At 43.0% G+C, this 27,136-nt stretch overlaps 1 protein-coding gene across 1 annotated transcript in view; it reads right to left on the minus strand.

Annotated features, from left to right (window-relative positions):
- LOC126396256 (receptor-type tyrosine-protein phosphatase F-like) overlaps positions 1-27,136 on the minus strand; it is a 706,276-nt gene that overhangs the window by 334,452 nt on the left and 344,688 nt on the right. Inside the window, exons 10-11 of the mRNA XM_050054194.1 lie at positions 21,404-21,985; positions 7,265-7,401 (exon numbers count right to left, since the gene is read on the minus strand). Of these exons, the coding sequence (XP_049910151.1) occupies positions 7,265-7,401; positions 21,404-21,985 (719 nt within the window). The remainder of the gene's footprint in view (positions 1-7,264; positions 7,402-21,403; positions 21,986-27,136) is intronic.

Raw genomic sequence — 27,136 nt, forward strand, 5'->3', positions numbered from 1 at the left:
GAAAATTTCAAGGGGGCGCTATAGAGGCATTTTGTCCCCCTCATGGGTGACGCCCCTATCAGATGTAAGAGCTTGCCATTCTTGACCTGTGTGTCAATTTTCATGAGGATATGGGGACGGTGAAGCCATCAAAAAGCCAAACGTATTTAGTGGCGAGGGATCGATAGTTGCTGTGAAGTTTATGTGGTCAAGTTTGTGTCATCAGTACATGTTAAAGTAAAAACTGGCCACCTCCTGTCACCACCGGGGGGCGCTATGAGTAAGGTGGGATATTCACATATCTGGGCATTTGGAGCCAAGCCATCATCATGTCCAGCAAGTTTGAAGTTGCTGAGATCAAGTATGTGGGCGTGAGGTCTGTTCGAAATTCGATGGCGAGAAAACGAAAAGTCACCAAAGTTTGTCACGCCCTAGCAGCCATGCCCCTTGACATAGAGAAAAGCTTTTAATAACTTTTGATCAGCATGTTCTCAGGATGATCTGTAGGCAATTTGAAGTTGATCGGACGAAATCCCTAGGAGGAGTTCATTCAAACATATCACAAATTCAAATAAAAATGGCCGACTTCCTGTTGGATTTATGGCATCGGTCCAAGAGGATTTTTTGTGCGTCTTGGCATGTTCTATGAGCCCACCAAATTTCATGCATGTAGGTCAAACTCACAGGCGGGGCTCGAGGCACAAAATTTTCTAGTGGGCGCTATGTCGCCATTTGGCTCCATCCACATACAACACTGCCAAAATATCTAATTTTTCGCCAGACCAAACGCATGTGCCAATTTTGGCTGGCAGGACACCTTCTGACTTGTCTATTCATTTCTGTCAAAGTTAGACATTGCATGCAGGAGTGACTTGGCATATCCCTGATACAGTGCTGGAATGACATATTTCACATTTTGTATCACTTCCTCTTTCCACTAGAGGGAGTTGGAGAGCGCACTAGTTATACATCATGTTTTTATACATCAAATATACAACACAGCATTTAACTTTCAGATAAATCAAAAGATAAGTGTTTGAGACCTACTTCCTGTCACCACTAGGTGGCACTATGAGTATCAGAAAATATGGTCATATAAATGTTTTCAGGGCAGGACTAATATGAATAATCTTAAGTTTGATGGAGATCAGAACATTTACGCCAAAAATATAGCAATTTCCTGTTTCATGGCGAGACATCAAAATTAAACCCTCTGCAGCACGTGTAGACACTAATGATATGTCATGTTTGTGTACATCAAATACAGTCCACAGCACTGAAATTTCAGGTTACTCCAAAGATAAGTGTCTGATAAGAAGTATTTCCTTTCACCACTAGGTGGCGCTATGACTATCACGGAATATTGTCATAGAAATGTGTTCAGGGTTGGGACAAATATGAATCATGTCAAGTTTGGTGGACAAAGGACCATTTACTCCAAATTTATAGCAATTTCCTGTTTCATGGCGAGACATCAAAAGCAAACCCTCTGCAGCGCGCGTAGACACTAATGATATGTCATGTTTGTGAACATCAAATATAGACCACAGCAGTGAAATACCAGGTTAATCCAAAGATAAGTGTTTGATAAGAAGTATTTCCTTTCGACACTAGGTGGCGCTATGATTATCAGGAAATATGGTAATGAAAATGTGTTCAGGGCGGGACTAATATGAATCATGTTAAGTTTGGTGGACAACGGACCATTTACTCCAAATTTATAGCAATTTCCTGTTTCATGGCGAGACATCAAAAGTAAACCCTCTGCAGCGCGCGTAGACACTAATGATATGTCATGTTTGTAAACATCAAATATAGACCACAGCAGTGAAATACCAGGTTAATCCAAAGATAAGTGTTTGATAAGAAGTACTTCCTTTCGACACTAGGTGGCGCTATGATTATCAGGAAATATGGTAATGAAAATGTGTTCAGGGCGGGACTAATATGAATCATGTGAAGTGGAGATTGGACCATTTATGCCAAAGCTACAGCAATTTCGTTTTTCATGGCGAGACCTCAAGATGCAACGCTCGGCAGCGGGCGCGCCATTCAACATTGGGCAGATCCTGTGATAACTTTTGGTCACAACATAGTCACGCTTACATACACCAAGTTTGGAGCCAATCTGATTAAATCTGTAGGACAAGTTCGTTAATTTACAAGCCCTGGAAATGGGCAAAAATGCACAAAAGTGGCACAAGTAAATTCAAAATGGCGGACTTCCTGTTGGGTTTGGAGCATGGCTCCAAGAGGCTTTTTTCTACATAATAGAGGGTTACAGGTGCCTACCAAGTTTCATACATGCAGGTCAAACCAGCTTTGGGGGCTGCTTAATTGAAATATTCTAGGGGGTTGAGCCATCTTGGTGCATCAAAGCACAAAAATCACATCAGACCACAGGACTTGCGACCTGTGATGTGTATGCCACGTTTGGTGAGTTTTCAAGCAACCCTTGTCCCTTCAAAACAACAACACTAACCCTAACCACTTCTCGTGAACACACGTGTCATGTTTTATACTTGTAGAGTCAAAAATGTGGTCACAGGAGCGAGTTACAAATGTGTTGCACCTCAGCTGTTTCCAGAAATGTTACAAATGTGTTGCACCTCAGCTGTTTCCAGAAATTTCTCCTCTCAGTTTACATGGGAATGAATGAGAAAAAAATCGGCGCTCCCTTCGCTTAGGAGCCACTCAAAAATGTGTACGTGTGACAGATTCCATGTTAACATTTCTGTGACCAGGACAAATTTTCCTACGTTTTTTGGTATAAATTGTGTATGTACAGTGAAAATTGTGGCCGTATGAGCGAGTTGAAGAGAAAATTTCTTGATGAGTTTACAGCTGCTCTCCACTCTAGCGATGACATCACCCACTCTAGCTCACGCAATACACACCCATTATAAAGTCTGAAAAGGGCTGAAAATTTCATGTATTTTAAACTGACGTTGTAGAAAAACTAAATGAGATATTGAAAATTTGAATTAGGTCCTGAAAGTCGACGGCAGCATGAACGTTTGAGAGTTGGAATGGAGTTTCTACGTCAATGTATGAATTTGGGATGTGTGGGTGAAGATGAGTGAGTTTGAAGGATTTTCTCATTGAGTTCCATTACAACAAAGTTTCAGAAAAAGCTGAATATTTTTGAAAGTTTGAATGGGATTGAAAAGTTGAATCATATGTAAAAAGTCAGCAAAATGGTGAATATTCTACATTTTGAATGGAGTTTCTAGCTGAAAGTATGAATCTGTAGGTACAGTTTGAAAAAAGGTGGAGTTTATCGATTTTTGAGGATTCCCTAATTCATTCCAGATGGGAAAAGGATTTGGGAAAAATCAGGAATATCTGGGAAAGTATGAATGTTAGGAACGCGAAGAGTCGTTCCGGTCTTGTCCTAATTCAGCTGAACGTTTTCATGTTTGAATGGTTTGAATCGGATGAAGTTTGTGGAAATAGTAGCGGTCCAACCATCTTTGTTCCATTGGATTTAATAGGAAATGGAATTTTACCATTGAATTCCCAGGAAAGTATGAACATTATGGAAAAATCTGAAAGTTTCCAATAATGTCCTAATGAAGCTGAATCAAGAAATTTGAATGGTTTGAATCGGTTGAAGTATGTTGAAGATAACTGAAGTTGAAAAATGCGACGGAAGAATAATAATAAGAAAAATAAGGAATTTGGTAACAGAAGAATATAGGGTTTGAATGCTTCCAGCATTCACACCCAATAAGGAAAATAAAGAATTTTGGTAACAGAAGAACATAGGGTTTGAATGCTTTCAGCATTCACACCCAATAAGAAAAATGAAATAATTTTGGTAATGGAAGAACATAGGGTTTGAATGCTGAAAGCATTCACACCCAATAAAAAATCCTTGCATTTCAATAGGGTCCTCGCACCGCTAGGTGCCCGGGCCTTAATAATAATAATAAACAGCGCGATTACAATAGGGTCCTACGGACGACTTTGTCGTCGCTCGGACCCTAATAAACAGCACAATTACAATAGGGTCCTCACGGACGACTCCGTCGTCGCTCGGGCCCTAATAATAAACAGTGCGATTACAATAGGGTCCTCAAGGACGACTTCGTCGTCGCTTGGGCCCTAATTAAAGCTGCAAGCAGCTGTGATCGGGCCCTTGCTCTCCCGCACCACCGCGGGGGGCCAGCAGCATGCATCACTGAAGTGGTTATGTGAAAACCCAGAGTAAATTAACCCTGACGTGGTGTGTCTTCTTCCTACTCAAAAAAAAAACCCTATGGGGAGGGTTTTTTGAAAATTTCAAGGGGGTGCTATAGAGGCATTTTGTCACCCCCATGGGCGATGCCTCTATCAGATGTAAGAGCTCGCCATTCTTGACCTGTGTATCAATTTTCATGAGGATATGAGGTCGTTGAAGCCATCAAAAAGCCAAACGTATTTAGTGGCGAGGGATCGATAGTTGCCACGCCGCCACACAGACGCCATTAGACGTAGCTTCACAGCGTTCATAAGGTAGCTTCACCAACTTGTTCTGCATGCATTAGAAGTGGAATGAAGTTGATGGGGTCCAGTTTGTGGCATTAGTACATGTTAAAGTAAAAACTGGTCACTTCCTGTTACCACCGGGGGGTGCTATGAGTAAGGTGGGATATATTAACATATCGGGGCGTTCGGGGCGGAGCCATCATCATGTCCAGCAAGTTTGAAGCTGCTAGGATCAAGTATGTGGGCGTGAGAGCCGTTCCAAATTCGATGGCGAGAAAACGAAAAGTCGCCAAAATTTGTCACGCCCTAGCAGCCACGCCCTTTGACCTACAGACATTGTTTTAATAACCTTTAATCAGCATGGCCTCTAGATGATCTGTCCCAAATTTGAAGTCGATCGGACGAAATCCCTAGGAGGAGTTTGTTCAAACATATCAAAAATTCAAATCAAAATTATAGCTGCTGCGCAGCGATGGGTCGGGTCCGGGCATTTTTAGGCAATTCTGAGCAACAAGCAGAAGAATTGGAAGACATTTAGGAATTTAGCAACACAATCTGCCTTTTGCATCAGTGGAAAAACTGATGTTTAAAATTGCCATTTTTAGAGCAAAATTCAAAATGCTGTCAAAAATTCAGTTTTTGAGATAAAATTCTGAAATTTGCCACACATCATCTACCATGACTCTAGAATTTTGTCATTCTTTTCATGAACATGGAAGATTTATTTAGCAAGAATTTGCTTGTATATGTTTACAGTACCGTTTACAATCAAACATTTTGATGCACTGTAGGCTCAATTTTTGATAAATAAAAAATCTGAGAAACGTAGTTTTTGTAGGGCAGTCTGAAGATGCTCTGTAGTAAGTTTGGTGTCAATTGAGCAAAAATTGTGGGAGGAGATAGGTTTAAGAAGTTTTACAGTTTTTGAAAAAACAGAGTGATGAACTTCATAATTTTTAATAGGTTTAAATGTACAAAAGTTTCTTCAGTATTGGCGATACAGTTTGATGAAAGTTGTGAAGTTGTAGCACGTATGGTTGATTTGTTTTGAATTTTCAAAGTTTTGAACTTTAGACGCTTGCTGTAGCGCCACCATCAGGACTATTGGCTTGAGTTTACAGCTGAGGATATCTGGCATGAGACTGGACCTTTGTGCAAAGTTTGGTGAGTTTTCACCCATGGGAAGTATGATTTCCTCGGAAGAAGAAAGAAGAAAGAAGAAGAAGAATACCTAGGATTACAATAGTGTCCTGGCAGCTTAGCTGCCCGGACCCTAATAAACAGCGCAATTACAATAGGGTCCTACACGGATGACTTCGTCGTCGCTAGGGCCCTAATAAAAATCCAAACAAAAACAATAGGGTTCCCAGCACCGCTGGTCCTGGGAAATGGGTCTGCTTGCATACGCGTTCCCGAGGCCCCACGGGCTTGGACCCCTAATAATAAAAATCCAAACAAAAACAATAGGGTTCCCAGCACCGCTGGTCCTGGGAAATGTGTCTGCTTGCTCAGCGTTCCCCAGGCCCCGCGGGCTTGGACCCCTAATAATAATAATAAAAATCGGTCGGTGCTCGGGCTCTAATAATAAAAAAATTCTTGCATTTCAATAGGGTCCTCGCACAGCTAGGTGCTCGGGCCTACGGATGACTTGCAGTTGTCGCTAGGGCCCTAATAATAATAAACAGCGTGATTTCAATAGGGTCCTCTGCGGATGACTTCCAGTCGTCGCTCAGGCCCTAATAAACAGCACAATTTCAATAGGGTCCTCCACGGACGACTTGCAGTCGTTGCTCGGGTCCTAATAATTAAAGCTGCAAGCAGCGTTAGGCAGGACCTCGGACTTCCGCTGTTTCGACAAAAGTTTTAGATGATTTTAGACCCCTCTCCACGCTAGGTCACAGCTGACAATTTCTCCACATTTGCTAATGTTAATTTCAGAGGCACTAGCTCACTTCCTGTTGGATTTAGGTCAGGGATGTTAGTGCATGATTTGTAGGTGTTGATGAGACAAACAAGCCAGTTTTGGTTTAATCTTTATACGACATTCCTACGGGCCGCAGTGGCCTTTTATGTGTGTCTAGGTGGCGCTAGAGAGCCCATTTTGGTATTTTTGGGGTTCATTTTTCACCAATGGGGCCCCATGTCATGCAGTAGGTGCCCTTTTTTTCCTTTTCGCCCCTGCCCTTCAAACATCCTGAGTCTGTCACTGAGAGGGAGAGACAAGTTGTGAGAGCAGGCAGATTGAGATGGCTTTAAAATCTGTCAAACTCCTCCCTTTAATTCCCAAACCATGGGTCCAATCGTCAGTCTGAGCATACCAACAGAGAGATACACTCGTCCATATATATATATATATATATATATATATATATATATATACATATAGGTTTCATGTTTGTGGAGTCAAAAATGCGATCTTGGTCGCAAGTTGAAGATGTCTAGCTCACAGCTGACACATTTGCTCATGTTACTTTCAGAGGCACTAGCTCACTTCCTGTTGGATTTAGGTCAGGGCTGTCAGCATGTGATTTGTAGGTCTTGATGAGATGAACAAGCCAGTTTTGGTTTGATCTTTCTACGTCATTCCTACGGGCCGCAGTGGCCTTTTTTGTGTGTCTAGGTGGCTAGAGAGCCTTCGGCTGAGGTCCCTAATAAACGCACCAAAAACAATAGGGTCCTCGTCCTTTGAGGTCCCTAATAATAAATATTTTGAAAAAAATAAATCAGAGGGAACTAATGCTTGTGTTGTTTCGTGACCATAGCATGGACCTGATTAATTGAAGGCTGTGTTATGTTGTGTTAAGATAGTATTTACCTTGTCTGCAGGATTGTTGTCTTCCCAGTAGAGCAGTTCATAGCTAATGATGGGGTCCTGGACAGGCCAAAGCCATGACAGCATAATGCGCGAGTCCAGCTCGGCCTCAGCCTCAAGACCAGATGGCTGAGCTGGAACTGGAAGCAGAAAAAAAGACATGAAGATACTAAAAGACGGGCACAGTGACAGCAAAGAGTGTATTCATAGGTGGAAATACAAAGTAAGGGAGTCAGATTGTGAAGTGGGAGTGCGGGCAAAGAGTGAACTTAGGGATTAGGTAAAATGCTGTAGTACTCATTACATACTCTACCTTTAATAAACAAGGCAAAAAAAAACCTGCAGTTTTTTTATATCAAAGATTCCCTCCAGAAATGTTTCAAGACATAGAAGAATGCTCATATGACTGTTTATTTTCCCCACAGGAAAATTTTAGCAAGTTTTCATTGAAAATCGACAACACTAGCAGTACACTGATGCAGGTGTTTTCACTTTTGCCTGATTAGAGTTCCACTTAGGGCAGTATGGATGTGAGCAGACTGTGCTTGACTGGCATCTCCCTACTCTCCTCTCCCCTGAGCAAGGACCATACTATCAACAAAATGTATCCAAAGGATTTATTAATTTGTGTGTGTGGCTGAAACTTGCTTGTAGTTCTTTGGCGCACTGTCTGTGTTGTGGGAAAGCTTCAGTAAGGAAACTGCCTTAGCACCTGGGCATGACAAAGATCCCAAATATCCAGTTACTTAAGACAAGATTGAGTGAAATTGAAATCTGAGATCTATGGGATTTGAACGGATGCAGCGGTGATACTCTTAGGAGGACCAATGACATTTGATTGCATTAATTGTTCTGCAATCCCATCACAGGAGTCCGAGGTAGTAGCTCAGATTCTGAAGGAGTGTAGAGAGTAATGATCGGGAGAAAGGCCAGACATGGAGGGTATATGGCAGAAGCACTGGTGGAACCAGAATCGAGCAGCCACTTGTCTGGGTTCAAAAACAAAGAGAGAATCTGACAATGTTATGCTCTGAGATTTGCAAAATTGCAAGTAGTTTGTGAGAGTCTTTAAACATTTGGCAGCAATAAAAAATTTAACTACAGATGATGTAAGCTGGCTCGATTATTTGGTTTCACTTCCCTTTAAGTAGAATACCATCGTGCCTACTCAGAAATAAGAGGTATCTGAAATGCAGGCACAACAGTGTGGTTCTAAGTGAAGTGCTGACAGGATGAATTCAGAGCATCTGAGGAACTGAAAAAGAAAACAAGACTGTGGCTTCTAAAATTCGGACAACATGGGTAATGCTATTTTCAGAGCAGATATGGAAACAGACTAACAGTAAGTCTACAGTAAGAGAAGATGACATGGATTTGAGCTGCTCTAGATGGAGATGTCCCCTGGGAAATGAGGTTATCTGTGGATGGCTGAAGGCCAGACCAAAACTGCAGGTTAAGAGTTTAGAGAAGAAGCTAATGCCACTTAAGTAAACTTTGATGCCATCATGAAATGGGCTTAGTTAACAAAAAGTTATAGTGAAATGTAGCAGTGATGAAATCTAAAAGCAAAAAGGTTGTGAAAGTGGCAGAAACTCTGAAAGCTGACCACTGAGACAAGAGGGGTAAGAGTGGTAGGCTATTGATGATGGAGTTCTGTGAGTCGACAATCAGGGGTATTAACTTCAAAAGTGGTGTGGCTCACTATATAAATACATGGAACTCCACCACTGTTCTGCCAATCATCACAAAACTTGCATGGTATGTTGCCATAAATACCTGAAACATATCCTGGAAGTATCATTGAGATAAACTACTAGGGGTGCTATCAATGCAAGAAATGGTCGTGGCATAACACAAGTCTGACTATATATCAGAAATTGCTTCTTCAGTTATTACAAAACTTGCAGGATATGTTTCATTACAATGTGAAATCACAACTGCATAATTATTTTGAAATTGGTCAATAGGTGGCGTCACCAGTTTCAAACAAGTACACTGGCCTTTCACAAAATTTGGCCATAAATCAATGACAGTTTGTTCAAACATCATCAAACTCTGTGGATTTTTTTTTAAACTAAGCCATTGAAGCATGCCCCCAAAATGTTTCTGCAATTGACCAATAGGAGGAGACAGTGTTGCAAAGAGGACCATGGCTCTGTAGAGGTTTGGATGTAAATGAATGACCACCAGCCTGATCATCATAAAACCTGTTGGTTATCTTTCATGCAGGTCTTGATTCTTTGCAGTTTTTGCAATGGTTCATGCTGATTTTAAACCGGGAATCACTGCTTGCAGGTCAAAGGTCAAGGTCACTGTGACCTTGTCTATCTCGTTCTTGTGAACACAATATCCAAGAATACTTTGAGGGAATTTCTTGAAATTTAGCACAAAAGTTCAAAAAGGGTCAGGTGGACCCTGAACTCAGCAATAAACTTAGATTTGGTGGTCGTAGGTCAAAGGTCAATGTCACTGTAATGTTGACTGTCTCATTCTTGTGAATATCTCAAGAACACCTTCAGGGAATTTCTTCAAATCTAGCACAAAAGTTCACTTGAAATGAAGAATAAAGTGATTGGAATTTGGTGGTCGAAGGTCAAAGGTCTAGGTCAGTATGACCTTACAAAACATGTTTTTGGCCATAACTCAAGAATTTCCTCACTAATTATGATGAATGTTTAGTAGGATATAATGATGACATGATGACATTTTATATCCAAAAGTAAAAAGGTCAACTTTACTGTGATATCATAATATTCTGCATAATAAAACACTTTTCTGGCCATTACTCTTCTTCAGAAATGTTTTGCAAATTCCCATGAGATGGTACAAGGTAGATGCAGGAAATTTTCACCAGTGATTGAAAGCTGTATGAGAACACTGCCCAAGAAATATGATCCCAACTAGCCTGACGGTGGCATTATGAAATCCCCATGATTAAATATAAAACACATTTTTCACAACATTAAATATAGGTACCATCTGTACCATATTTTTGTGGTTAATTATTGGAACAAGCTATTTAAAGGCATCAGAAGTTTTTATTGACCAGTGAACTTTAAAAGGGGTGTGGCTCAACACATAAATAGACCTTCCTCCATAACCATTAGGCTACTCATCAAGAAATTTACCGGATGTGTCTATATAATTACCTGGAACATACCTGGAAGTCTAATTCAAATTGACCACTAGGTGGTGCTACAAATACAAAATATGGGTGTGGCATTACACAAATCAAATGATAAATCAAAAAGTTGTCTGTCCAATTATTATAGAACTCACAGTATGTTTGTTGTGTATGTATGTATGTTGAACCACATGTGTAATAAAAGAGAAGTCAATGTGCCACCAGCCCAAACAAATATATTGGCTTGGTGAAAAATCTGGCCATAAATAAATGACACATGGACTATGTAAGACCATATTTATGACATTTTATATTAAACATGTGACATATGTGTTGAAATTACATCTTTTTTGCGTCACATTTCACCCACCAGTGCAATATGACTTTGGAGAAATACCTGTAAACATATCTCTTTTAAGGTTTCTCTTAACAACAAATTATCAACATAATTAAACAAATTTGTTTTTGTGACACGTTGATGTTGTAACCATATTTTAGCTTTACCAGTTTTAAGCTAGAATTTGGTCTGTGCTCATTGGGCTGGCCTAATGTCCTTATTTTTACAGACACGAAGTTAAGTAGCTCATCCTCCACAATAACCTTGCAACTAACAGTCTTGTAGATCTCAGGATTTATTCAAGACCAGCTAAAACCGGAGCGAATGGCCTTGTGCAATGTCCGGCATTTTGCAGATTCTATTCTACTAAATAAACCAGTGATTCTATGCTTGAGCTCAGGCAAACAGCCCATTGCTTCTGATTATATGATACAGTACACAACCGCATAGTAGATGGCATGACTTGATAAAATTTTACATTGCACTGATGTGCTTATAAAACAGCCAATAAAAATATCCTGTCCTTATTAGTCTGATACTATTTACAACACTTTATAATATACATTTAAGTCAGAATGATTTACATCAGCCTGGAGGGATGCTGAATTCTATTCCAAAAATAGATATAGTGGGTCAGCTTAATTTGGATTGCATTATCTTCCATTGCAGCCCTGTTGTGAGGTCAGGTTTCCTCCAGTCAAGCACAATAAACTGATAAAATTGAAAAACAGGCTCTCCGTGAAGAAATACTATTATTATTCCTCTACATGCAGGCGACCACTTTGTCCTTGAGGATAAAGTGTGTGACACACACACACACACACACACACACACACACTGTTTGCTTGTGAGTATCCTTGTACAATAATTTACCCACTGTGTTCAAGCTGGTGAATATCTAACAGATTAATGTTTCACCTTACAGCCCTATTTTTTCTGCAATTTTAAAATGATGTAAGTGTAACTAAATTCATAAGTTCTTGAATATGTGCTTTACACAGACACATACATTTAAGTACATGTGTAGCTTAATGCAAAAAGCCTGGCATCAATCTAAATGCTACAACTCTTACTGCATAATAATTGCACAATAACAAAAGACATGGAGTTGTAATTTAGAGGCCCTACATGTTGCAGTGTAAATAAGTGTTAGCCTTACTCTGATGGTTATGTCATATTGCTGGTTCTGTTGGTGTTCATGTTTCTAATAACCCCAGCACCAGAGGTACACTTATACTAAACTATAAACTATTTGTGATAGTAAACAGTTTTGACAGTCAGTATACCAAAAAGCCTTTACCATTATCAGTCCACAAAGAAATACATGCGCCTATGGATCATACTAAGACTACGGAATGTAGCGAAGGTTATGATATTGCAACCCATGTTCTGCTAGCACAGGTGGAGCCTTCTACTGGACTCAATGTGTGATATCAACAATCACGGACACAAATTCACCCACTGAAATTCACATAAACATCACCAGCCAATCAGGACATGCCTACCTGAATATGTGCAGAACTCAAAGTATAAAAGGCAGCACACACCACTGTCTGCTTTCCTATACACTCCTCAGTGAGTGGTGTTAAATTGACATGGCCTAGAGAGCTATGCCTGTCCTAATAAAAGTAGGGTTACAATAACATAACTTTAGTTCTATCTCTAATAGACCTTATGGGTACAGTGGGCGGGCCTGATGAATGAACTCCCAGTCACAACATAACATCAACCCAGCCACATTAATCCTGACTGGCTAAAGGTTAGTTGTTGCAGACCGCCTACTTCTATACAAGAGAAGAAGTACAAGACCACAGCCAACACAGGAGGTATGCAACTGAACCTGGTAGAGCCATGGCCTAACCTCAAAGGGGTCCAAAGACAAGCAATAGACACCCTGCACATCACATATCCCGGGTCATCAAGGAACACTGCAACATGTAGGTGTATCATGCCCATAGAGAAGTCAGGTCCCACACAAGTGACACACACCCAACCCTTTCCAGTGTCATTCCAATGAGCACACACTAACATGTCCCAACAGATAGAACATGATGTAAAGCTTGTACATGTACAAGCTCTACATCCTAGCAACACAGGACATATGTATATGTCCTCAAAACTCACCCCATTGAACAAAGCCACTGACACTGTCACACTGCATGTCAAGTGTGCATGGATCATAGTGAGAGGGTCCCTGCCCACCTGCCTGTAGCCTTGGGAGATGCACTCACGTGGCCATTAGGCAAGGCATTTCAAGGACAGGGCCTTACCAGCCCTGCCATTCCAGAGGCACCTAAACAACTGTTCGGTGCAATCATGTCAACACAAACTGGGCAAAGCAGATGCAATTTTGCCTCCCTGTCCCCTACATGGTGGAAGACAAAAAGTATGTAATTGTATAACTCTTACCCTGAAAGAACTCAGTTCTTATAAAGTTTTTCACAACAAAGGAAGGATTTGGGGTCTGAGAGTAAAGCCTCTTTGTGGTCACTATAAAACAGCAAGCAACTGAGCAGTTACTTCACACTGTCTTACTCACTCATACCAGCCGTGTTCCCTACAGCTGGTGTAACTGCGATTCCCATTATCGCAGGTCAGCCTGCACTGAGAGGGGAATGGTAACAAACCATTGTTTATGCTATTGGCTTTCTGGCCAATGCTGGCAAATCACTTCTACAGGCGCCACATGTACAGCATCCTCAGTGGTACCACCACATGGGCAGCTGCCATGAATGCCAGTGCCTGCATGACAGTCAACACCATCACTGTCACACTCAACCGCAATCTGCAAACTGCCTGCTGCATAGCCATCCATCTGACTTCTGACAAAATGGCTTGCAGCCAAACCCCAACCTGGTCAGGTAAGATCAACTGGGTTGTGTGGAGCATAGCCCATTCCCCGGACTTGACCATGACTATTAGGTCATCAAGATAAAAGAAGACCCTCATGCCACATTCATGACCAGAATGGCAGTTGTACTCAGGCCATCCCCTGGAAGGTGAAAAGCAAGAATATCTTGTGTTGCTGAGCCACACTAACATGAAGTATGCATCCATTAAATTGATGACAGTGTACCAATTGTCGAGCCAAACCAGCTCCAGTAACTGCTTGTTTTTAAGTGTGTAGAATATCTTGCAGCCTGTGGGCCCACTGCCCGGAGGGAAAGGGTCTGGTGCATTGTGTGCCGGGCTCCAGGCAGGGGTGGAGCCCCGGGCATACTGATCCCTGGAGTCGTGGATTGGCTCTGGGGACATGGAGCATCATCTCTCTGGTGGGAAAGGAGCCTGAGCTGGTGCTGGAGGTTGAGCGGTACCAACTAGATATAGTTGGGCTCACCTCCACGTGCAGCACTGGTTCTGGAACTAAACTCCTGGAGAGGGGCTGGACTCTTGCTTTTTCTGGAGTTGCCCAGACTGAGAGGCTTCGGGTGGGTGTGGGGATACTCACGAGCCCCCAGCTGAGCGTCGCTGTGTTGGGGTTCTCCCAGGAGAATGAGAGGGTCGCCTCAATGCGACTGCGTGTCGCTAAGAGAAAGTCTCTGACTGTTGCTGATCGAGTTTGTGGTCATAGCATCAGATCTGCTGCTGTGTGTCTTGGACACTCGGGTGAAGAGGGGCAGAGCTGTCAACTGATCACCACCTGGTGGCGATAGCATCAGATGGCTGGGGAAGGTTGCCAGACAGACCTGGAAAACCCCAAACGTGTTGTGAGGGTAAACTGTGGTACTGTCTGGCTGAGGCCCTGTCCGTGCGGTCTTCAACCCTTCGGAAGAATTTCTTGTGCATCCCAAGAGAGGTTGGGGACACAGAATCCAAGTGGTCTGTGTTCAAAGCCTCCATTGTAGAGGCGGCTGCTAGGAGCTGTGGTCAAAGGATTATCAGCAGAGAAGAACTGGGGATTATCATCAAGTGGTGGAAGGATCACTTTGAGGAACTCCTGAACCCAGCAATCACATCCACCGGGGAGGAGGCAGAGATTAAGGTGGATGAGATTTGCCCTTCGATGCGGAAGCCTCTGGACACTGTTGGGCTGTCTTGGCCGACACTCCTTTTCAGTGTGGCGTGGAGGTCGGGTACAGTGCCTATGGAGTGGCAGACCGGGGAATCGGTTCCCATTTTCAAAAAAGGGGACAGGAGGGTGTGCTCTAACTATCGTGTTATCACACTGCTCAGCCTCCTAGAAAAAGTCTAGTCCAGGGTGCTGACACTCTTGGCCGACACTCCTTTTCAGTGTGGCGTGGAGGTCGGGTACAGTGCCTGCGGAGTGGCAGACCGGGGAATTGGTTCCCATTTTCAAAAAAGGGGACAGGAGGGTGTGCTCTAACTATTGGGTTATCACACTGCTCAGCCTCCTAGAAAAAGTCTAGTCTAGGGTGCTGGAAAGGAAGCTCCGACCAATTGTCAAACCTCAGATTCAGGAGCAGCAATGAGAATTCCATCCTGGCCTTGGAACCGTAGACCAGCCCTTTACCCTTAAGGGGGCGGGCAGAGGGGTCGTGGGAGTTTGCCCATCCAGTCTACATGTGTTTTGTGGACTTGGCGAAGGCTTACGACTGCGTGCCTTGGGGGGTCTTATGGGATGGTACTGCGGAACTACAGGGTACCTGGCTTGCTTCTACAAGCCATCTGGTATGACCAAAGTGACAGCTGCATCCGCATACTCTGCATAAAGTCAAACATGTTCTCTGTGGGTGTTGGCCTCCGCCAGGGTTGTCCCTTGTCATCGATCCTGTTTGTGATATTTATGTACAGGATCTTGAGGCGCAGCCAGGGAGAGGCAATGGGCTGGTTTGGGGACCTCAGAATTGCATCTCTGCTTTTTGCAGATGATGTGGTTCTATTGGCTTCATCACACTGTGACCTCCAGTATGCACTGGGGTGGTTTGCAACTGAGTGTGAAGCAATCAGGATGAGAGTCAGCACCTCCAAATCTGAAGCCATGGTTTTCTGCAGGAAACTGGTGGATTGCCCCCTCCTGGTTGCCTCACGCAAGGGAGTTTAGGTTTTTTGGGGGCTTGCTCACAAGTAAGGGTAGAATGGAGCGTGATATGGATCAGCGATTTGGTTCTGCTTCTGCAGTGGTGTGGGCGCTGCTCACCTATGGTCATTAGCTCTGGGCAGTGACCGAGACAATGAGATCACAGATACAGCAGCTGACATGTGATTTCTCCGCGGGGTGGCTGGGCTCAGCCTTGGAGAAAGGGTAAGGAGCTCGGACAACCGGAGGGAGCTCAGAGTACAGCCACTGCTCCTTTGCATCGAAAGGGATCAGTTGAGGTGGTTCGGGCATCGGATCAGGATACCTCCTGGGCGCCTCCCGTTGGAGGCGTTCTGGGCATGTCCCACTGGTATGGGGCCCTGGGGCAGACCCCAAACACACTGGAGGGATTACATATCTCATCTAGCCTGGGAACACCTTGGGATCCCCCAGGAGGAGCTGGAAAGTGTTGCTGGGGAGAGGGACATCTGGGGTGCTTTGCTTGGCCTGCTGCCCCTGCGACTTGGCCTCAGAAAAAGAGATGAAAATGAGTGAATAAATTAATATCTTGCTGCAGTGCATCTGTTTGGGATGTGGAGATCCAAATGAGTCTGAACTCTCATTCAACTTCCATTCTGTTAAGGCACAGTTGTGTCGCCACTCCTCAAAAGCTGCAATATCCTGTCTTTGCCTTCTTTACTGCCTGACCCCCCATAAACAGAGGGCTGGTCCAGCAATCAATTTTCAATCAATCAATTTTTTTTTTTGTAAAGCCCAATATCACAAATCACAATTTGCCTCACAGGGCTTCACAGCATATGACATCCCTCTGTCCTTTGGGCCCTCACAGCTGATAAGGAAAAACTCCCCCCCAAAAAACCCTTTAACAGGGGGAAAAAATGGTAGAAACCTCAGGAAGAGCAACTGAGGAGGGATCCCTCTTCCAGGAAGGACAGATGTGCAATAGATGTCATACAGAACAGATCAACATAATAAATTAACAGTAATCCGTATGACAGAATAAGACAGAAAGAGAGACAGAGACAGATGCAGTAATGACAGTAGCTTACAACAACACTAATGAAAGTAATAATATTATAATGCCCACCCCAAGGACAAAACACCCAGACATAAGCAGAGTAATGTAGTGTATGCAGTTCAGTGCAACCAGTAATGCACAGATTTATACATTGGGGAGACGAAACAACCACTCCACAAGTGCATGGCACAACACAGGAGAGCCAGCTCCTCGGGTCAAGACTTGGCTGTCCACTTACATCTACAGGAGAAGGGACACTCCTTTGAGGACATCAATGTGCACATCTTGGTCAGGGAGGAGAGATGGTTTGAAAGAGGAGTGAAAGAAGCCATCTACGTCAAGCTGGAACGACCATCGTTAAACAGAGGGGGTAGCTTACGACACTACTTATCACCCACCTACAATGGAGTCTTGGGATCCCTCCCCAGATGACTTCACACCCATTCACCCCTGGTCCCACCTGACCCTAACGACTCACATGGTGGCCAGGTGGGTCAACGACTCACATCGTGACCTTAACGACTCTGAAACTAAGAGCTCACGTGACCCCTACAACTCTGCAAGGGTTCCCACCCACACAGGGTTTATAGCCTGCAACTTCGTACCAGTCATTTATGACAGAAAAAGCTTCTTGGATGAGAAACGTCTTCAAGAAACACAAGCAAGTCCAGTTGCCTACGATATTATCACTTACGAATATTATAATAATTACGGCTGACTAGTCCTATGTCAGCCTAAGTAGGGGCTGGTCCAAGGCAAGCCTGAACCAGCCCTAACTATAAGCTTTATCAAAAAGGAAAGTCTTTAATCTAGTCTTAAATGTGGAGACGGTGTCTGCCTCCCGGACTGCAACAGGAAGATGATACCACAGGAGAGGAGCCTGGCTCCTGATCTACTTTTGGTAACTTTAGGGACCACGAGTAATCCTGCATTCTCAGAGCGCAGTGTTCTGGTGGGATAATAGGGCACTATGAGCTCTCTAAGATATGACGGAGCCTGACCATTTAGAGCTTTATAAGTTAGGAGTAGGATGTTTAATTCAATTGTGGATTTTACAGGGAGCCAGTGCAGAGAAGCTACAACAGGAGAAATGTGTTCTTGCCTCTTAGTTCCTGTCAGTACACGTGCCGCTGTATTCTGAATTAGAGCTACCTGATAATAGGGAATTACAGTAATCCATTTTAGAGGTAACAAAAGCGTGGACCAATTTTTCTGCATCTTTTCGGATCAGGATAGGCCTAATTTTCGAGCGTGGACCAATTTTTCTGCATCTTTTCGGATCAGGATAGGCCTAATTTTCGCAATATTATGCAGATGAAAAAACGCAGTCCATGAAGTTTGTTTTAAATGGGAGTTAAAAGACAAATCTTGATCAAATATTACTCCAAGGTTTCTTACGGTAGTGCTAGAGGCCAGAGCAATGCCATCTACAGAAACTATGTCATCAGATAAAGAGTCTCCGTGTTGTTTGGGGCCAAGAACAATAACTTCAGTTTTGTCTGAATTTAACATAAGGAAATTGGAGCTCATCCAGGTTTTTCCGTCTTTAAGGCAATTTTGAAGTTTAGTTAATTGATTAGTTTCTTCTGGCTTCATCGATAAACTTCAGTATTTAGAGATGATTCATCATGAACATGAACAAACTGAAAACGATCAGATAAATAAGATTTAAACCAGCTTAGTGCAGAACCTTTTAGGCCAATTAAATGTTCCAGTCTCTGTAGCAGAATTTGATGGTCAATTGTGATCCAATGCCGCACTAAGATCTAATAAAACAAGTACAGAGACGAGTCCTTTGTCTGAAGCAATCAGAAGATCATTTGTAATTTTAACTAGTTTTGTCTCAGTGCTATGATACACTCTAAACCCTGACTGAAATTCCTCAAATAAATTATTATCATGGAGAAAATCACACAGCTTGTCTGCAACTACTTTCTCAAGGATCTTTGAAAGAAAGGGAAGATTAGATATTGGTCTATAGTTGGCTAACACCTCTGGATCCAGGATGGGCTTTTTAAGAGGAGGTTTAATTCCAGCTACCTTAAAGAACTGTGATACATAGCCTGACAATAAAGATATATTGATCATGTCTAATAAGTGAGAGTTAACTAAAGGTAAGACTTCCTTAAGTAGCCTAGTTGGGTTGGGGTCTAAGAGACACGTTGATGATTTAGATGAAGAAATCACTGCGGTCAATTCACCCTTCGCTAAGGCCCGCCCCCCTTAGTTACTGTTGCTAGGTCTGTTTCGGAGCTAGACTGGCATGACGCTCCCACTGTCACTAACTGCACTCCCTGGAGAAATACTCTCAAATTTTTGTAAAAACAAAAAAGCGATTTCAGACAGAAGCAGACAGAAGGGTCTACAATATGCAAATGAAGGATATATTAAGGATGTCAGACTGACACAGCAACAAAATCAAGGTAACAAAAAAAAGATTGAAGCTAAAGCCTACAGATCACAGAGTAAAAGTGAACCACCACATCACTGCTGATTGCCACGGAAGACAATGAATATAAATGGAAACTTTGCTGATATTGAACCATCTGTGTGGCATCACAGTGTGAGCAGATGAACAGTGTTTAGCTTCAGCACCTGGACTGGCAGCTGGACAGTCGGGGGGCTGCGGAATAAGTCAAACAACGTTCATCTGCGCACAATGCGTTGACACACAGCTGGTTGAATATCAGCAAAGTTTCCCTGCTTCCCTTCACTGGTTCCTGTACAGCAGGGTCAGTCTTTGTTTCACTGTTAAAATCATTAAAAAGCAAAAACAGCATGTGTATACATTCAGTAGGCTATATCCTCAGTAGCTAGCTAGCTAACCCTACACTGTTCAGGGTCTGATTTTGGTTTTGGAACAGGGAAGAAACGTATATATGTTTCCAACCTCTCCAGGTAACGAGTATCATTAATACACAACGTGCCCCAGGCACAACATTTAGCTCCAAATCCACAAAACCAGCCTGAAAATGAAGGAAATCTGAAACGACTGCATTAGAGTCAATGGAGCACAGCTGTGTCTTTGTCGGACCCTGGTCTGAGCCGACCCAATGCTACGTTATGATTGGCAACTTTGCGTCCGGGGCCGGACTTAGCGAAGGGTCAATTGTTGAAGAGAAATCGGGGAGAAGCTATCTAAATATATATTAGGTCTTACAGCTGTGTTTGAGGGCAGATGGTTACTATCTGATGACAAGAGTTCATGAATTTTGCCTCTAATAGTTGGAATTTTTTCATTAAAAAAGCTCATAAAATCATTACTGCTAAGGGCTAAAGGAATACAAGGCTCAATAGAGCTGTGACTCAGTCAGCCTGGCTTCAGTGCTGAAAAGAAACCTGGGGTTGTTCTTATTTTCTTCTTTTAATGCTGAGTAATAGTTTGCTCTGGCATTGCAGAGGTCCCTGTTATATGTTTTGAGACTGTCTGCCCAGACTAAACGAGATTCTTCCCAGTTGGTTAATCGCCAATTTCTTTCAAATTTCCGCGATATTTGTTTTAACTTACGGGTTTGAGAGTTGTACCGAGGAGCGAACTTTCTTTGCTTAGTTAACTTCTTTTTAAGGGGTGCTACAGAGTCAAGTGTTGTTCGCAGCGAGCCTACGGCGCTATCGATATGATGATCAATTCAGGAGAGTTTAAAGTCGGTACGGGAAACCTTTGTTACTGAAGAACATGGTATTAAATGTAACGACGAAGGAATCATTTCCTTTAATTTTGGGACAGCACTATCTGATAAACACCTAGTATAGTAACTGTTGCTGAGTGGCGTGTTATCGAGTAAAACGAAATCCAAAGTTATTAAAAAATGATCTGATAGCGGTCCATGACGGACCAAAATAGAAAGTGCTAAGCCAGTGGTGAAGTCTGTGAATGCATCACCATTAGCCTTCCCATAAAAAGGGTAGCACTGTGAGGGTGCCCAGTAGCTCTGTGGGTAGATTAGAGCCCCAGTGTACAACATCACGATCCTTGCCACACCATCCCTGCATTCCGAAGCATCCCGAAGCAGCAACTCCATCCATGGAGAGAGCTGATAAGGAGGCAATTTGCAATTGCTGAAGAGAAAAGGGACAGCAGTGTGTGCTGCCTTATATACAGCCGGGTCTGTATGAATTTAGGTAGGCATGTCCTGATTGTCTGGTTACATTTGCACTAAATTCAATGAGCGAATGTGTGCTTGTGATTGGAGGAGAGTGTTACTCATAGAGTCCGGTAGAGAGTGGAGCCTGTGTGAGATTGAACTGAACCTGCTTCCTCAATAGCTTCCAGTTTGGTGTAGTGATTTTGAGTATGCATACTAACTGTTTTGAGTTTACTTTGTGGATACACTACATACTCAAAACGTACTCACAATCAGTGTATAGTATTGAACTGGGAGAGAGTTGGTGGAAACCAAACCAGAGCTAAAAGGAGAGTGAATGTTAAACTTTCATCCATCACAAATATGACTCCAAGTGAGTGTTGCATTTTCTCTGTCTACTGGATGTGTAAATAGGCAACTGTTTGTTACCATGTTTGCTATAATAACTTTATTGGGTGATAATATGTCTCTGTTGTGCTTGAAGCGTCTTCAACTGCATCCAAGAGGCCAAAAAGAATCAATACAGGTTTATGAATACAGGAATTTTGCACAGACATACTATAGTGAGCGTGTTCTTACCTCCCTGCTGAGTCTTAATCTGCAGGACATCAGAGGGAGGTCCGTCTCCCACAGAGGTGAAGCCCAGCACTCTCAGGCTGTACGTGATATCTGTGGTGAGGCCTGAGATAGTGGTGAGGTGGCTGTCATCTGTGTTGTGTTTCTGCCAGCTACTGAGCGGGGCATCATGCTCTGAGGTGTAATAGACCCAGTAGCCCTGGATTTGGCCGTTGGGCTCCTCTGGAGGTTCCCACTGAACTAGCATAGTGCTGGGGCTCAGCATGCGTGCCTGGATATGAAGAGGAGGTGATGAGGGTGCTTGCTCGCTTGTACGGGTGTTTACAATACTGCTGGGAGGCCCCCGGCCAACGTTGTTGATGGCCATGACACGAAACTCATATTCTGAGCAGGGGCTGAGGCCGCCAATGCTGTATCGTGTTGTGGCTACTCCATCCACTTCCTGAAAGCCATTGTCAGACACTTTGGCATGGTACTGGATAACGTAGTAGGACACTGATTCTGGGTTGCCAGAGTCCCAGGTAAGGGTGACACTGGTGGCTGTGGTTTCTGTCACAGTGAGGGAAGTTGGCGGCTTGGGCAGGGCTGTTAGAGAGCAGAGACAGACGAGAGAGTTAGACAAACATGTCACCTATCGAAGCTCTGAGTACACAAAGCTTTTCTACAATGCCAGTCTCAGTTTATTATTATTCAGGAGCCTGTCTCTGCCCTCACCTGATCTGCAAAGAGCCAGCAGGCTGAACCCATGTATTATGTTGCCAAACAGGTGGGTGCATGTACTGTGTAAGTCCATCTGTAGTCTACATAACCAGAGCTGGAGATCATTAGACGTGTATTTACTGTAGCCACACAGCAGAGCATGCCAGGTGTCATGGAGCAAAATAATTACTAATCATGGACAGAAATTAATAATTTAGGAATATGCTTTACTGTTTGCTCTCATATAATTTGTGTGCACAAATTAACAGAAAATAAAATGAATCAATGACATGTGATTAAGGGTTGTTTAAAAGCCAAACGGGCAAAATCTTCAATAGAAAAAATAAATCTATCTAAACTGCATTACATCCAAGTTGCTCATTTAAACTAGATTATGTTAGATTACATTAGATTATCCATGGCCTCACTGTTTATTTTTCATTGCTGTAGGTTAGGCTGACCAAACGTCCTCTTTTGCCCGGACATGTCCACTTTTCACGTCCTGTCCGGGGCGTCCGGGGGGTGTTTATAAATTGATGATAATGTCCGGTTTTCCTTGTGTGTGCGTAATCCCCGAGAGGCTGCCTTATTGGCGGATCTCCAACACTCACAACGAGGAAGCAGCAGACACCGGCGGCGCAGCATTATTCTAAGCTTCCAAGATGCTGAAGCGCAAGTGCAGCTTCACAGATGAACTGCAGAAAAAATTCCCAACTTACCGTCCCGACCCGGTCGTGTGCAAAGCTGGCACAAATGATTCTGTGTCTAATAAAGGTGCCGGGGAGCTCAAAGTTGGATTTTCTAATACAGAAGAGGTATTATTTAGAACATTATTTCATATTATTTATTTATTTATTTATTTGTCCAGTAAGACTTGAAAAGATAGCTATTATTTTACAGGTTGATTTTTACAGAAGAGACATTATTTCTATCATTATTTCATTCCAGAGATTTTACATTTATTTTACATTTATATTTATTTTTGTACAATTGAAACTTGTAAAAAGATTATTATTTTAGGCATAATAAAAGCAAGTTGAGGAACCTCTGAGAAGCCTATCTAAATTTCTGTCTTTGAGAGATATTATTTTGTAATATAATTGAATTTTCTATCCATACATATAAACTTTAAATATATTAAAATTATAAGGCATCTTTGAGTAAACTGCAATTATCATTTAAGTAGGCTATCTCGTGGCCGGGGCGAGTGTCCTCTTTTTTGGAAATCAAAATATGGTCACCCTACTGTAGGTTACACAGTAGCACTAACTGGCAGCCAAAGCTGGCCAGCAATGCTGAGCCAATGTCCAAAGAAAAATCAACTAATTAGAACAATTGTATGAAAAAGACTGTTAGAGGGACACATTCAAATGGCATAAATATGCTAATCAAATGATGTTAAAATCAAGGAATTAATTCAGTATCTGTAGGCATCTCAACAGCAAAACACAGGTACTGGCCCGTTGTGAACACTCTGCGTGCGCCCACTTACATGACCTCAGCGGACACAACAACATGGAACTTTACACTCAGTTTTAACATTGATGCAATTCAACATAGACAGTAATGGTTGTCAGATAAGGGGAACTTTAATTTTATTAATTTACTTTATTAATCCCCCTGAGGGGAAATTCAATTTTTTCACTCTTTTTGTCATTAACACACAGCTCCAAAAGACACACACATGCACAAACAGGACCTATACATGCACAAAGTGGAGAGATGTCAGAGGCTGCCTTGGTCAGGCGCCCCGAGTGGTTGGGGGGGTTCGGTGCCTTGCTCAAGGGCACCTTGGCAGTGCCCAGGAGGTGAACTGGCACCTCTCCAGCCACCAGTCCACGCTCCATATTTGGTACAGATGGGGACTCGAACAGGCGACCCTCCGGTTCCCAACCCAAGTCCCTATGGACTGAGCTACTGCCGCCTTTACTCAGTATTTCTAAAAAAAATATTAGCCCTTTGGAATGGATAGTAGATCTGAGTGTCACTGGAAAATAAACAGGGGGAATACAGTTTAAAATAGGAAAATACTGTTCTGGTTTGATTTTCTAAAGACACAATCAGCTTATGATGCACCTTATTGATTATACACACAGAATATTTATCTCAGGAGGTTTTCAGCATACTGTTTTCTGGAGATACCTCAGAAATTGAGGATGTGTTAAATTGTAATGACAAATATAATATTAAAGCTGCAAGCAGCTGTGATCGGGCCCTCGCTCTTCCACGCCACCGCAGGGGACCACCAGCACGCATAACTGAAGCGGTTATGTGAAAACTCAGAGTAAGTTAACCCTGAGATGAGGGAAACTCTGGGTTGTCCATTTCAGACTGAGAGCTAACTTAAACTCTGCATCAGTAACCATGGTGTTGGTGTTTATCAATAAAAAAATATGGCATTTCCTGTTTCCACAAGGGGGCGCTATGAGTTAGAGTGAGTTTGAGAATAGGAGGCGTGCAGGGCGGGGCTCTTGTCATGTACAAAAGTTCTGAAGCAGTTTGGATGAAGTATGTGGGAGAGAGAGTTGCTCGAATATGCATGGCGATGCATCAAATATGGAAACGCAATAGCGGCCAAGCCCCTTGACATAGAGAAAAGCTTTTAATAACTTTTTATCAGCATGGTCTCAGGATGATCTGTACCAAACCTGAAGTTGATTGGACAAAATCTGTAGGAGGAGTTTCCTTAAAATACAAGTTGTGGAAATCACAAAAGTCGACGCCAAAATGAAAAGTTTAAATCAAAATAAGCGACTTCCTGTTTGGAGTAGACCATTGGTGACAGAGACTTTTTGTGTGTCTGGGCAACTTACACAGATGTAAAAATTTTCTTCTTCCTACTCCAAAAAAAGGCTATGGGGAGGGTTTTTTGAAAATTTCAAGGTGGCACTTTAGAATAATTTTGTCCCCCCCATGGGCGACGCCCCTATCAGATGTAAGAGCTAGCCATTCTTGACCTATGTATCAATTTTCATGAGGATATGAGGTCGTTGAAGCCATCAAAAAGCCAAACGTATTTGGTGGCCAGGGTGGCACCATAGCAGCCATGCCCCTTGACAAAGAGAAAAGCTTTTAATAACTTTTGATCAGCATTGTCTCAGGATGATCTGTACCAAATCTGAAGTTGATTGGACACAATCTGTAGGAGGAGTTCGTTAAAATACAAGGTGTGGGAATCACAAAATCCCCGCCAAAATGAAAAGTTTGAATCAAAATGGGCGACTTCCTGTTTGGAGTAGACCATTGTTGGCAAAGACTTTTTTGTGCATCTTGGCAACTTACACATGTACAAATTTTCATCTTCCTACTCCAAAAAAAACCCTATGGGGAAGGCTTTTTGAAAATTTCAAGGAGGCGCTATAGAGGCATTTTGTCCCCCCCATGGGCGACGCCCCTATCAGATGAAACAGCTCGCCATTCTTGACCTGTGTATCAATTTTCATGAGGAGATGAGGTCGCTGAAGCCATCCAAAAGCCAAACTTATTAAGTGGCGAGGGATCGACAGTCGCCACGCCGCCACATGGATTGCCATGAGAAGTAGCTTCACAGCGTTCACAAGGTAGCTTCACCAACTTGTTCTGCATGCATCAGAAGTGGAATGAAGTTGATGCGGTCAAGTTTGTGGCATCAGTACATGTTAAAGTAAAAGCTGGTCACTTCCTGTTATCACCGCGAGGCGCTATGAGTAAGGTGGGATATTAACATATCGGGACGTTCAGGGCGGAACCATCATCATGTCCAGCAAGTTTGAAGCTGCTAGGATCAAGGAGGTGGGCGTGAGATTTGTTTAAAATTTGATGGCGAGAAAACGAAAAGTCGCCAAAATTTGTCACGCCCAAGTAGCCACGCCCTTTCACCTGCTGACATTCTTGTAATAACATTTAATCAGCATGGCCTCTAGATGATCTGTACCAAATTTGAAGTCGATCGGACGAAATCCCTAGTAGGAGTACGTTCAAACATGTCAAAAATTCAAATCAAAATGGTCGACTTCCTGTTGGGTTTACAGCATGGGTCCAAGATTTTTTGTACGTCCTGGCATGTTCTATGAACCCACCAAATTTCATGTCTGTAAGTAAAACTCACAGGCGGGGCTCGAGGCACAAAATTTTCTAGGGGGCGCTATGTCGCCATTTGGCTCCATCCAGATACAACACTGCCAAAATATCAAATTTGTTGCCAGACCAAACGCATGTGCCAAATTTGGGGAGTTTTTGATTTTGGGATAGGGGCCAAATTGGAGATTACATGTTCGTAATAATAATAATAATAATAATTGAAGCTACAAGCAGCTGTGATCGGGCCCTCGCTCCCCCATGCAACCGCGGGGGCCTGAGGCACACGGGGGCTGTGGCGCAAAGCGAGAAGGGAGAAAAAACCTGGCAGGAGCGAAAAAAACGCAATGTTTCGTTCATCCACCAGGTGGCGCTACGAGTGTAACCAGATGTGGCCAGGTGTGTTCAGGGGTGGACCCTCATCACACGTGAAATTTTGAGCAAATCGGACAATGCATGAAGGATTTATACCAAGTTGATGTTCTGTGGCGAAGGACGAAAAGTCGCCACTTGATCATCATGTGGCCACAAAATGTAGTTGATCAGGTCAGGAGCTTGAGGTTGGTGTTTGTCAGTGTGAAAGATGGCATTGCCTGTTTCCACAAGGGGGCGCCATGAGCGAGATTGCCTGCGAGCATATGGAGGCGTTGAGGGCGGAGCTCTTATCATGTACAGAAATTTTGAAGCAGTTTGGATGAATTATGTGGGAGCGAGAGCTGCTTGAATATGCACGGCGATGGATCAAAAATGGCAGCGCCATAGCAGCCACGCCCTTTGACCTGCAGACATGCAGAGCACAACTTTTGATCAGCATGGTCTCTGGATGATCTGTAAAAAATTTGAAGTCAATTGGATGAAATCCCTAGGACTAGTTTGTTAAAATACAACATGTGGAAATCACGCCAAAATGACAAGTCAAAATCAAAATGGCCGACTTCCTGTTTGGAGTAGACCATTGGTGCCAGAGACTTTTATGTGCGT

The sequence above is a fragment of the Epinephelus moara genome, chromosome 10 (genome assembly GCF_006386435.1).
Source record: "Epinephelus moara isolate mb chromosome 10, YSFRI_EMoa_1.0, whole genome shotgun sequence".
Lineage (NCBI taxonomy): Eukaryota > Metazoa > Chordata > Actinopteri > Perciformes > Serranidae > Epinephelus > Epinephelus moara.